Source organism: Mobula hypostoma, chromosome 16 (assembly GCF_963921235.1).
Source record: "Mobula hypostoma chromosome 16, sMobHyp1.1, whole genome shotgun sequence".
In the NCBI taxonomy this organism is placed as follows: Eukaryota; Metazoa; Chordata; class Chondrichthyes; order Myliobatiformes; family Myliobatidae; genus Mobula; species Mobula hypostoma.
In genome coordinates, this window is record NC_086112.1 from 16,027,138 (window position 1) to 16,040,420 (window position 13,283).

At 39.3% G+C, this 13,283-nt stretch overlaps 1 protein-coding gene across 1 annotated transcript in view; it reads left to right on the plus strand.

Annotated features, from left to right (window-relative positions):
- Positions 1-13,283, plus strand: part of LOC134357255 (leucyl-cystinyl aminopeptidase-like) — a 111,185-nt gene that overhangs the window by 89,024 nt on the left and 8,878 nt on the right. Inside the window, exons 11-15 of the mRNA XM_063068593.1 lie at positions 1,469-1,566; positions 4,505-4,691; positions 5,662-5,818; positions 8,834-9,018; positions 11,603-11,764. Of these exons, the coding sequence (XP_062924663.1) occupies positions 1,469-1,566; positions 4,505-4,691; positions 5,662-5,818; positions 8,834-9,018; positions 11,603-11,764 (789 nt within the window). The remainder of the gene's footprint in view (positions 1-1,468; positions 1,567-4,504; positions 4,692-5,661; positions 5,819-8,833; positions 9,019-11,602; positions 11,765-13,283) is intronic.

Below are 13,283 nucleotides of genomic sequence, written 5' to 3' on the forward strand. Positions count from 1 at the left end.
TATGGAAAACTAGTATAACAGAATATAAACTAGAGAGAGACATTGCAATTCTTATATGTTGTGAATATGACTCGGATTTTACGCCGATTAAACTGGTTGCTAGATTTAAGGACTGGACAGCTAAAGGAATAACAGCTATTTGCAATATAATGAAAGGAGGAACACTGTTCAGTTTTGAAATACTGAAAGAGAAACACTATTAGAAAAACAAGACTTTTACCGGTATTTACAGATGCAACAGTATGTTAATAGGATGGTTAAAAATGTAACCAAGGCAAGTACATGTCTGATAGAGCTATTTAGAAAAGCTTATAATTCAGACAATGGTAGTAGAATAATTTCAAGCATTTATAAGGGTTTGTCAAATCTTAAAACACATTCTACTTCATACATTAAAACAAAATGGGAGAGGGAAGGAGGGATAATTATATCTGAGGAAGAATGGACAATAATATAGAGGTATCAATGGAAGTGTACCAGTTCACAGAAATGAAGGGAGTTCAGGTGGAAAAACTTGATAAGATATTTTGTTACACCCTCTCAGAAATCCCATTATAATAATAACTCCCCTCCTTGCTGTAGAAATTGTGGAAATTAAAATGCAAACCATTATCATATTTTCTGGGAATGCCCCGTTATCAAAGACTATTGGAGTGGGATACGTAATGCCCTACAAGATATCTTAAATGTGAAATACCCTTGGAGAGTAAGACCATGTATTTTGGGTATATACCTCAAGAATGGTTGAAAAGAGATAAATATTTAATGAATGTACTGCTGGTGGCTGGTAAAAAGATAACCAGGAAATGGTTATCACAGGAGAGCCCAACTATAATTCATGGATGGAAATTACAATGGACATTTACAAAATGGAGAAGATAACAGCATCTGTTAATCATAAGTTGGAACATTTTTATTCATACTGGAAAAAATGGTTTAACTACATAACACCTCATAGGCCTGATTTTATTCTCACAAGTCAATGAATATGTTGTAAAAAAATCACTCCCTACTCTGTACATAGTTTTCTTCTTTCGATTGTTCTTTCTTTCCTCTCCTTTCTATAAGTGTATACCTCAGATAAATATTATGTGGAGATTTGTGACAAATATGATTATATGATATATATGTACAGTATCTGAAATACACCTTATGGAAATGTTTGTTGAAATTCAATAAAAAATAAATTACAAAAAAAGGCATACTACGTAATGTAATTCAATGTGTTATAATTGGTTTAACAGGGTAGAATTCTTCTAATTATGAGTGGAAATATGAAATACTTTGTACGTTCTCCTTTTGCATGACAGGTTTGGCTCTTTATAAAGATAATAGTTTTGTGAACCCAAGATTAAAAATAAACAATATTTTTTCAGCATTCTGTTTCCATTAAGTCTGCTCCTTTTTTTAAACATTTTAGTAATTGCAACAAAGTTAAATTAATTATAAGCTTTCATGTTGTTTTTAGTCGCCTGTGGCACATTCCACTGACGTATATAACCAGCAGTTGTGCGGAGTATAAACAGCCAAAGTGCATCAAAAAGTGGCTCCTTAAGAATAAAACTGGTAATTCTCTTTCACTTTTCCTCTTTTACGTTAACCTGTGCTTGGCAGCTTTAACTGGGACTTTGGTGATTAAGAAAGCACGTTTCACATGGGTTCTGGTTTTTATCTCAGTTGTTGATTTGGACTGCAGGACTATTCATTGATCCAGCATTGAATTAGCTCCAAATCTGCATCTTTGTATAAAGACTGATATCTTTATTAGAATTCAACAATTTATATTTTGAGATAAATTGTGTCCTTTAAATTGTTAACAAGTACATTTTATTTATTCCTAGATTGTTGCTTTATATTAATAACTTGTCAAATTTAACTTTCTGAAACAATGTCACTCTATCCCTATTTATTAATGCTGATCAAATAACTAGTTGGCTAAATTTAACAACAGAAATAAATATGAGGGGTGATTGATAAGTTTATGGCCTAAGGTAGGAGGAGTCAATTTTAGAAAACTTAGCATGTTTATTTTTCAATATAGTCCCTTCCTACATTTACACACTTAGTCCAGTGGTTGTGGAGCATACGGATCCCTTCTTTGCAGAAGTTGGCATCTTGGACTTCCAGCAGGTGGTCCACAGCAGGGGTGATTGAAAAGTTTGTGGCCTAAGGTAGAAGGAGATGAGTTATTAACTTCAAACTTTCCACATAATCACTCAAAAGAGTTGAACTGCACGTGCATGTAACAAGAGCCGTATAACTCATCTCCTTCTACCCGAGGCCACAAACTTATCAATCACCCCTCGTACATTTGTATAATTGATACAGCCATCAAGTAGATCGCTGTTAGGTTTTAAGGAAGTAAGATGTTTCTTCCAGACCATTAAAGAAAGCTAAGCTACACTTATAGTTCATAAAAAAAAAAGAAGAAAATAGTGATAGGAATTTGCCACTCGGCCCCTCCAACCTATCCCACCATTCAATATGATTGTTGCTGACCTACCCAAGACCTCTTCAATGCCAGTTCCCTGTGGCCCTCTGTATTTATGATTAAATTTTTAAAGTTCTGGTATTGTAATGGCACAGAAATATTGTAATAGGTAAGTTACTGGACTAACAATGAGATTTCTGAACCATAACTTTTGGAGCACTGTACTGCTGTTGCAAAAAGACGCCAAAATTCATGACGTATGTGAGTGACGGTAAACCTGATACTGATATGAGTCTCTATTGCACACTGAGAGTAGGAAGGGGGAAGTGGGCAGGGAGAGGGAATCATGTTTTGGAAAAAGGGGAAGAGAGATGGGAGGGAGTAGGAAGCACCAGAGAAGACATCCTGTAATGATCAATAAACCAATTGTTTAGAATCAGAGGACCATGTCTGGTGTCAATGCAAATCATCTAATGTAACGTTTGGGAGCAATAGACAAAGGAGAACAAAGGCTGGTGTTAGCGGCGGTGTCCAGATCCCTTGAATTAATAACTTGAAGGAAAAAAAGTAATGTGATGTGGTTTAACAAAATGGCAAGTTCTAGAAATGTACTTGATTTTCTATGTACAGCCACTGTAGTCGGTTTATTTAGTCACAAATATTTTAGTCATTGTTGCCTTTGAATTTACTACTTCCAGAAAAGAGAGTTGATAGGTGGTTTATTAACTGATATACAAGAAATGTAGCCCTGTATCTGGATGGGAGACGCCAGAAAGTGGTGGTGGATAACTGTTTGTCAGATTGGAGGCCGGTGTTTAGCGGTGTACCTTAGGGATCTGTACTGGGTCCAATGTTGTTTGTCATGTATATCAATGGTCTGGATGATGGGGTGGTAAATTGGATTAGTAAGTATGAAGATGATACTAAGGTAGGTGTTGTGGGTAATGAAGTAGGTTTTCAAAGCTTGCAGAGAGATTTAGGCCAGTTAGAAGAGTGGGGCTGAAAGATGGCAGATGGAGTTTAATGCTGATAAATGTGAGGTGCTACATTTTGGTAGGACTAATCAAAATAAGACATACGTAGTAAATGGTAGGGCATTGAAGAATGCAGTAGAACAGAGCGATCTAGGAATAATGGTGTATAGTTCCCTGAAGGTGGAATCTCATGTGGATAGGGTGGTGACGAAAGCTTTTGGTATGCTGGCCTTTATAAATTAGAACATTGAGTATAGGAATTGGGATGTAATGTTGAAATTGTACAAGGCATTGGTAAGGCCAAATTTGGAGTATTGTGTACAGGTCTGGTCACCGAATTATAGGAAAGACGTCAACAAAATTGAGAGAGTACAGAGAAGATTTACTAGAATGTTATCTAGGTTTCATCTCCTAAATTACAGAGAAAGGTTGAACAAGTTGGTTCTTTATTCTTTGGAGCGTAGAAGGTTGAGGGGGTATTTGATAGACGTATTTAAAATTATGAGGGGGATTGATAGAGTTGACGTGGATAGGCTTTTTCCATTGAGAGTGGGGGAGATTCAAACAAGAGGACATGAGTTGAGAGTTAAGGGGCAAAAGTTTAGGGGTAACATGAGGGGGAACTTCTTTACTCAGAGAGTGGTAGCTGTGTGGAACGAGCTTCCAGCAGAAGTGGTTGAGGCAGGTTCGATGTTGTCGTTTAAAGTTAAACTGGATAGCTATATGGACAGGAAAGGAATGGAGGGTTATGGGCTGAGTGCAGGTCGGTGGGACTAGGTGAGAGTAAGAGTTTGGCATGAACTAGAAGGTCCGAGATGGCCTGTTTCTGTGCTGTAATTGTTATATGGTTATATGGTATCCAAAATTTTAAAGTTTGATCTGCGATAGTGACATCATGGTAACACTTAAGCATAGTAACTTACGGAGAGTAAAAATTGATCTTACTCCACGGCTGTTGTCTGTACTTGTACAGTAGTACTGTGCAGTGAAAATTCACTACTTTTATAGCAATATGCAAAACAAATAACCTCTATTGGTCTAATGTAATCAGTAGTTCAGCAATTGTTTAGAAATGTGTTTGCACTTTATTTTCCATTAGATACCATTGATCTTAAAGATCCAAGTGTGACTTGGGTGAAGTTTAACATAAATAGAAATGGTTACTATATCGTTGAATATGACAAGCGCAACACAGAGGAATTAATGGGATTATTACGAACTAATCACAAGGTTTTAAGTGATTGGGACCGAGCGGACCTCATCAATAATGCCTTTCTGCTTGCAAGGTAGTTGATGCCTTTGGCTCTTTTATCATTCAATGCTCTACAAATGTGTATGTTTTGTTATTGTTGTTAATTAAAGTCATGGAACAACATGGAACAGACCCTTCAACCCAACTATTCCGTGCCAACCGAGATGTCCGTCTGAGCAAATCACATGTTGGATCAGGGTGTAGAATTGTTATTTTTCTAGTAGTTTTCTTATAATATAATTTCCCTGTGCTTGCCTATAGTTTTAAGATCATCACCTATATATGTGTAATTGTTCAGTAAGCTTTCCAGAAAATAGACTATTTTGTATTTCCAAGAACCTTCTGGGTTTTTCTGTAGTAGGTGAGTCGGATAATTTAAAGATTGTTAACAATGGAATGCTCCTTTATCTCTAGTCTGAGTATCAGGGAACCATGATATTTACTTTGTCTTTTTTTTCTTTATTCTTGCAACATTTAATAAAATAGCCGTAACGACCGCATTTTATATCTCATTCATGACTGGCGAAGCACCTCTGGATTAATGTCACAAGATCTAACATCCATTTGCCCCTATTTGGTATATATCCGTGTAAATCAGGGCTTGCCAACATTTTTCCTGTCCATGGATCCCAGCTGTACATTTTTCCTATCCAGATACCTGTTCAAATATCCTTTAAATATTGGTACTGTACCAGCCTCAACCACTTTCTCCGTCAGCTTGTTGTACATGTATCTGCTGCAATCTGCTTGAGGGAATACCCTCGAGTTGCTTTTAAATCTTTCTCTTCTCATCTTAAACCTTTCTCCGCTAGTTCTTGATTCCATTTCCCTGGGGAAGAATAAAAGGTTGTGTGCATTCACCCTGTCTTTGCCCATCATGGTTCTATACACCTCTAAGATTACCCTCCAGTCTCCTGCGCTCCAGTGAAGAAAACCCAACCTGCCACAGTGCAATTTTAAAACTTTCCAAATTGTGTAGATTAATGTGTTTTGTTATCTTTTAGTGTAGGGAACTCGTCAATAAAGACGGTGCTGAATATGACCAGCTATTTGAAGCAGGAAGCCAGCACTATGCCAATATATGAATTCCTGCATTTGTTCTACAGTATCTACGAGCTTGTGCAAATCAGAGGAGATTTCACAATCTCTAATCGGATAAAGGTATCTTTTTTTAAAAACCTTTATTATCTTGTTAATTTACCATGTCCCTGAGCAACATCAGAATCAGGTTTATTGTCACTGATCTATGTCATGAAATGTGTTGTTTTGTGGCAGCAGTGCACAGTAAGATGTAAATAATATATACTCAGTGGAGACAAATAATATTGCACACTCGTGTACGTGTATATGTTTTGGTCTTCTGCTGCTGTAGCCCATCCACTTCAGGTTTTAATGTTGAGTGGGTTCAGAGGTGCTCATCTGCACACCACTACTGTAACATGTGGTTATTTGAGTTACTTTCGTCTTCCTATCAGCTTGAATTGGTTTGACCATTCTCCTCTGACCTCTCTCATTAAAAAGGTGTTTTTGCCCCCACTGTGGGCACGTGGCCAAGTGGTTAAGGCATTCGTCTAGTGATCTGAAGGTCGCTAGTTTGAGCCTTGGCTGAGGCAGCGTGTTGTGTCCTTGAGCAAGGCACTTAACCACACATTGCTCTGCGACGACACCAGTGCCAAGCTGTATGGGTCCTAATGCCCTTCCCTTGGACAACATCGGTGTCGTGGAGAGGGGAGACTTGCAGCATGGGCAACTGCCGGTCTTCCATACAACCTTGCCCAGGCCTGTGCCCTGGAGAGTGAAGACTCTCCAGGCGCAGATCCATGGTCTCACAAGACTAACGGATGCCCTCAGAATTGCTACCCACTGGAATTTTTTTTTTTTGTTTTGAGCACAATTCTCTGTAAAATCCTAGAGACTGTCGTGCATGAAAATCCAAGAAGATCAGCAGATCCAGAGATACTCTTAACCACTCAAATCATCTACAGTCAAAGTCACTTGGATCACATTTCTTCCCCATCTGAACAACTGAATCTCTTGCCCATGTCTACATGCTTTTATAAATTGAGTTGCTGCCACATGATTGGTTGATGAGATATTTGCATGAATGAGGTGTACAGGTGTACCTAATAAAGTGGTCACAGCCAATGTAATGAATTGTGTTGCTTGTGGCAGCGGTACAATGCAATACATAAAAAATATCACATGTAACAAAAAAAATGCAGAAGAGGAATAGCAAGGCAGTGTTGTTGGGTTCATGGGTTTATTTTTGTAAAATTAGCATATTCAATGTGTGACATAAATCCAACAACCAGACACACGGGCGGTACAGGAGATGCTGGAAATCTGGAGCAATACACAACAATGTGCTGACAGCGCTCAGCAGAACCGGCAGCATCTGTGGATGGGAATACAGTCAACATTTTGGGCCAAGGTTGATATTGGCCCAAAATTTTGTTAGTGCTGCTCAGTTTTTTTCAAAGCCATTCATTTGAAAGCTAACATTCCTGGAAGAAAATCAGTTTCACCTCGTTCAGATTTTGGTTTAGCAATACAGCAGGGTAATGGGCCACACTGCTCAATATATATGTAACCCTGGCATAATCACAGAGCAATTTTCAATGGCCAATTAACCCCTCTACTGGTGTGTCTTTGGAATGTGGGAGGGAACCCATGTAGTCCTGAGGAGAACATGTGAAATCCTTACTGACAGCAGCAGAATCGAACTCTGAACTCTGGCTCCTTGAGCTGTAATAGTGTTACACTGCTACACCCCATGGCAGCCCACGTGGATGTTGGTGGTAAGCTTTTTAAACAGAGAATGGGGGTGCATAGAAATCCTACCAGTGGTGATGCGAGTGGTGAGTATTTAAGGGAATTTTAAAACTTTTTGATAGGCACATGGATGCTAGAAAATTGGAGGGCGGTGTATGAGGGAAGGGTTAGGCTGATCGTAGAATAGGTTAAAAGTCAACATTGTGGACCAGAGGGCATGGACTGTACTGTACTGTTCTATCTTCTAGACTCTCCTCCATAACCACTGCCAACTTCACCACACCAGCACCAGATGCACCCATTTTCCTTTGTGTATTTTACATTGGTGCAGCATGTGAAACAAAAGCCTTTCCAGGAGCAAGCCCAATTCAATAGCATGGGGCACGTGATTCATTGAATTTCCATACATTGTGGCCCACAGCTAAATGATGTACTGCATAGCTGATAAATCTCTAGCAAAATGAAACAGATTGATATCACTGAGGAAAAAATAAAATGTCTTTGTCATTATTCTCACAATTCCATTAAAATATATAATTTTGAAAATGCTACTTTTTTAAACTTTCACCTTCAAGATTGTTTTGTGTCATTTCTGGTGCACAAGTGTAAAGGACAATAAACTCATTGTTACCCTGGATCTGATCCAGCGCAAAAACCACAATAAGATAAAGAACACATTAATAAAAGATACAAAAAATACGTAACATTTATCAATATATTGTATGTGCCCAGAAGTGACGGTGGGCACAGGAGTGTTGTTAATTCAGACAGGAAATGATAAAGTAGTCATGGTGTGGAGAGATGGATTAGTGGACAGAGGTATAGATCAGCCTTTTGCTTGGGGAAAGTAAATGTTTTTGAGTCTGATGTTCCTGGCTTGGATGTTACATAGCCTTCTCCCTAATAGGTGTGGGTCAGACAGACCACAAGCAGCGTGAGTGTGATCTTCATGATGTTACTGGCCTTTTTCCAGCACAAGACACAAAAAATGCATAAGATAACATTTATCAATAGATTGCATGTGCATAGAGTGATGGTAGGTACAGGAGTGTCTGTATGTAAGGTGACTGACAGAAATGATGTATATTATGTTCTTGATGGGGTGCTGGTAAAAACATGAACTCTAAAATCCACTGGATTCATATTCTCTGTAAATGGAACCTTTTGAATAATTATCTTTTCTGTACTCCCACCAGAACATAGAACATCACATCGCATTACAGGCCCTTCAGCCCATCATGTTGTACCTTCCTTTTCACCTACTTCAGGATCAATCTAACCCTTCCTTCCCACATAGCCCTCGACTTCTGCAGATTGGAATGTTTCTGAAATGTGAACTCTACTACTGATAAGCTGGAATATACTTTATCCACAGCACCCAAACTGTATGTGTTTGTGTTGCAGGATTATATTTTTGATATTTTTGGACACTTGATTGACCAACAAACCTGGAGCAACAATGGTTCCACCTCTGAAAGACAATTACGTTCCCTACTACTTTCTGTAGCATGCGATTTGAATTATGATACCTGTGTTCAGAATGCAAGTGATCTGTTTGGCAGGTGGATGAATTCTTCAGACTTCAGTGTGTAAGTAGCTTCAGTGACATTTCCTTCATGCTTTACATACGAGGGTCTATTTTGTATCTCCAGTAATTCCTATGTGTTCACACTTGTGGAATTTTAGTGTTATATTTGAATTGTATATATACATTTTAAAATGTCTTAAAATGTTATTCCACTAATCGTTAAAACAAAAATCTCAATGGGATAGTAAATCTAAATGCATCTAATTTATTACTAAATTATTAGATTTGGGTATGACTGCAAAAATCAAATTTTACTAATATTTTGCAGTGACATTTCCTTTATGCTTTAGGGTCTATTTTGTATCTCCAGTAATTCTTTTGTGTTCATACTTGTAGAATTTTATTGTTGCAGTTGAGTTGGAAATATATACAATTGAATTGTATAAAAGGTGTTGTAGCCGGGGGTGGTAATGGGGGCAAGCTTTCACTGCTTATTAATGCTCTCAGTAGCATGCACCTCAAATAGTCTCTGATAACCAGATTTGGGTCTGGCTGCAAAGGTTGGATTTTACCAAAATTCTGCTGGTGCTGTATTTATTAGTGTATCATTATGAGCTGAAGTTGTTTACATTCCACTCATCAGAGTGCTGTGGATTTTACCCCATGGTTATTTTGTTCATAGATGGTGAAGGGCAATTGTTCAAGAGAATAAATTGTTGAAAGGCCTAGACTGCAGACATCCCACCTCTCCCGGAAGTTCCAGGAGTCTCCCGCATATTAATATGGGAGACTCCTGATGCCCGCAAATTATATACAATATCACGGAAATAAATTTTTTTGAGAGGGAGCGAGAGAGAGCGTGAGAGCGACCACAAGAGAGAGTGAGAGAGAAAGCAAGAGAGCGTGCGAGCGAAAGCGCGCCATGGCAGAGTGTTCCAGAAAGAATATAAAACGTACGTCACCCCAGACTACCCTAAAGTGTACCCCTGTCTAATAGGGGTCAAAATAATGACAGTGTTGCTCGCTGCACTGTTTGCAACAGTGACTTTTCTATTGCCCATGGTGGGTTAAGACTGTAAAAGACATGTTGAGGTGAGTTTAACAGGTGTCATTCGTTCATTAGCATAGCTAACATTATTTAAACTAGCTGGCTAGCTGCTAAGGAGCTACTCTATTGCAGACATCCCACCTCTCCCGGAAGTTCCAGGAGTGTCCCGCAAATTGATGGTGCTACCTCCCTGAAATGAATTTTTGCAGGGTGGGATGTCTGAGATTGGGTGGATGTAGAGAGAATATTTCCAACAATGGGGAAGTCTAGGACAGGAGGGCACAGCCTCAGAATAGAAAAATGTCCCTTTAGACCAGACATGAGGAGGAATTTCTTCAGCTGAAGGAGGGTGACTCTGTGGAATTTATTACCACAGATGGCAGTGAGGCAAAGTCATTGGGTATAATTTAAACCGAGGTTGATCGGATCTTGATTAGTAAGGGTATCAAAGATAACTGGGAGAAGACAGGAAAATGGGATTGAGAGGGAAAATAAATCAGTCATGCTCAGATGGTGAAGAAGCCTCAATGGGTTGAATGGCCTCATTCTGCTCCTATGTATAACTGTCTGATCAACATTTATGCCCTTTTCTAATTGCCCTTAAGAATGTGGTGATGAGTTGCCAGTGAAAATGCTCTCACAATCATATTGCTGAAGATTTTGAGGATGTAGACTCAGTAATGATGAGGAATAGTGAACTATTTCAAAATCAATATGTCGTGTGACTAGAAATTGCCATTACCATGTGCCTGTTCTTGTTTTATTTTAGTCACAGATTTTGGTAGAATCTGTTAAAATGTAGAACAGTACTGTACAGGAATAGGTTCTTCAGTCCACATGTATACTGAACTATTACCTCTAAATGATCTATATCCCCCCCCCCCCCCGCTCGCTCCATTCCCTGCCTCTTAAAGGGTCACTATTATACCTGCTTCCATCACTGCCCAGGGCAGAGGTAGTTCATGAGTTCATTGTCTGTTCAGTAATCTGATGACAGATGTGAAGAAACTCTTCCTAAAGCACTGAGTGAGAGTCTTCATGCTCCTGGACCTCTCTGATGGTAGTAATGAGAAAAGAGCACGTCCTGGTGATGAGGTCCTTAATGATCAATTCCGACTTTTCGAGACATCACCTTTTTGAAAATGTCCTCGCTGGTGGGCAGCCTGGTGCTGATGATGGAGCTGGCTGAGTTTGCAACCCTCTACAGCTTTATCCGACCCTGTGGAGTGGACCCTCCATAACAGATGGTGATACAATCGTTTAACTGGTACCTGAAGACTTTGATAACATACCAAATCTCCTCAAACCCCTCATGAAATATAATGAAATCTGAGGTGAGAAATGAAAGTATTCAGATGGTATAATTCACACATTTTGTTTAGGTAGCAGTTTGGTTCCATTATTCTGAAGCTTAAGTTAAGATGCATTCTTTGAATTAATAGAAAAAATATCTCAGAATTAGACCTCATTTTACTTCTATATTGTCTTTTTTTCTAAAAGTGTCTCTAATTTCCTTTTTTCTCCCAGTTCTCTCACCTTTCTCCCTACTCCACCTTTTCTAAAATATCTGACTCAGTTGAGTTTCTTTTATTTGCAGGTTACCATCGGATCTAGCCGAGACCATCTTCAGTGTTGGAGCCCGTACCAATGAGGGCTGGGCGTTCCTGAACCGGATAGTTAATCATTTGCAATCAGGGGCCGATCAGAGGAAAATACTAAGAGCAATGGCAAAAACCAAAAACGCTGACCATCTGATCTGGTTTGTAGGGCGTTAAAACCGAGTAATGGTGTATTGAACTAGTATTACATTCACAATCAACATAGAAGCAGTGCATTTATGTTCCCCTTTTCTAATCTGTTCCATTAGAAATGCTCATCATTTATGAAATAAAACATATAACAGTACAGCACCGAAATGGGCCCTGTGGCCCATGTGTTCAGCCAAATTAATTAAACACCTGAGTAAAGGCTTAACTAAGTTAATCGCTTCTGTTCACACAATGTCTGTTTTGCTTCATTCTCCGCACATTCATGTGCTGATCTCAGAGGCTGTTGGGTAGGTAAATGAATGTGCCTCTCTCATATTTGCTTCCACTACGACCCTTGGTAGTGCATTTCAAACTGTCACCACTCTGGGGAGAAGGATTCCAGCTGTCCGCTCTGTCTAAGCCTGTCACAGTCTTACAGAGTTGTCTCAGGTGTCCCTTCAAACTCCGCTGTTCCAAGGAAAAGGATGCCAAGGTAGTGTAGCGGTTAGCATCACACTATCCTGACGCTGCCTGTATGGAGTTTCCATTTTTCCCCAGTGACCTCGTGGGTTCCTGTGGGTGCTCAAGTTTCCTCCAAAGACGTATTGATTGGCTGGTTAACGGGTCATTGTAAACTGTCCCATGATTAGGTGAGATTCAAATAGGTGTGTTTCTGGGTGTTGTGGCATGAAAGAGCCGATTCCACACTGAATCTCAATAAATAAAGTAAATTACACCTCAGGGTTCTCCAGAGTTCGAAGTTCAATTGTGGTGCCGCTGTGTAAGGAATCTGTATTCATCCTTCCTGTGGAATGCCTGAGTTTTCTCTGGATCCTTCAGATTCCCTCTCAGTCTAAAAACTTGGGTAGGTTAATTGGTAATTCTAAATTGTTTCATGATTAAGTTAGGGGTAATCAGGATTGTAGTGTTGCTGGAAGAGTGTGCTCAAAGATCCAGAAGTGCCGACTCCATTGTGTATCATTAAAAAAATAATGAAAAAAACCCAAGTTTATCCAACCTCTCCTTTAAACCATATGCCCTCTAATCCGAGCAGTATCCTGTTAAACCTCTTCTATGCCTTCTCCAAATCCTCCATGTATTTCCTCTAATGGGGGTGACCAGAATTGAAGGCAATTTGCTTCAATTCTGACAAAATATTTGTACTTATTATGATAATGCATCTGGTATCTCCAGAAGTGTGACTAGCAACATTTTCTTTAACAATATAGGTTGCCCATGCACTTTGATGTGCTGGCTGGTGGCGTAGTGGCATCAGCGCTGGACTTCGGAAAGAAGGCTTCCGAGTTCAAATCCAGCCGGCTCCCTTGCACGCTTCCCATCCATGCTGGGTTAAGCGTCAAGCTAGCAACTCGGCCTCATAAAAATAAGAAAGCCTGCTAAAAAAAGAAACCGTCAAATGACGGCATCCTGATGACTCCACTCGGAGTTAAGGGCTTTCTTCTTCTTCTTCTTCGTGCACTCTGATTATGTTGTAATGATGTTAATATCCCATTTCAACAAATCAATATG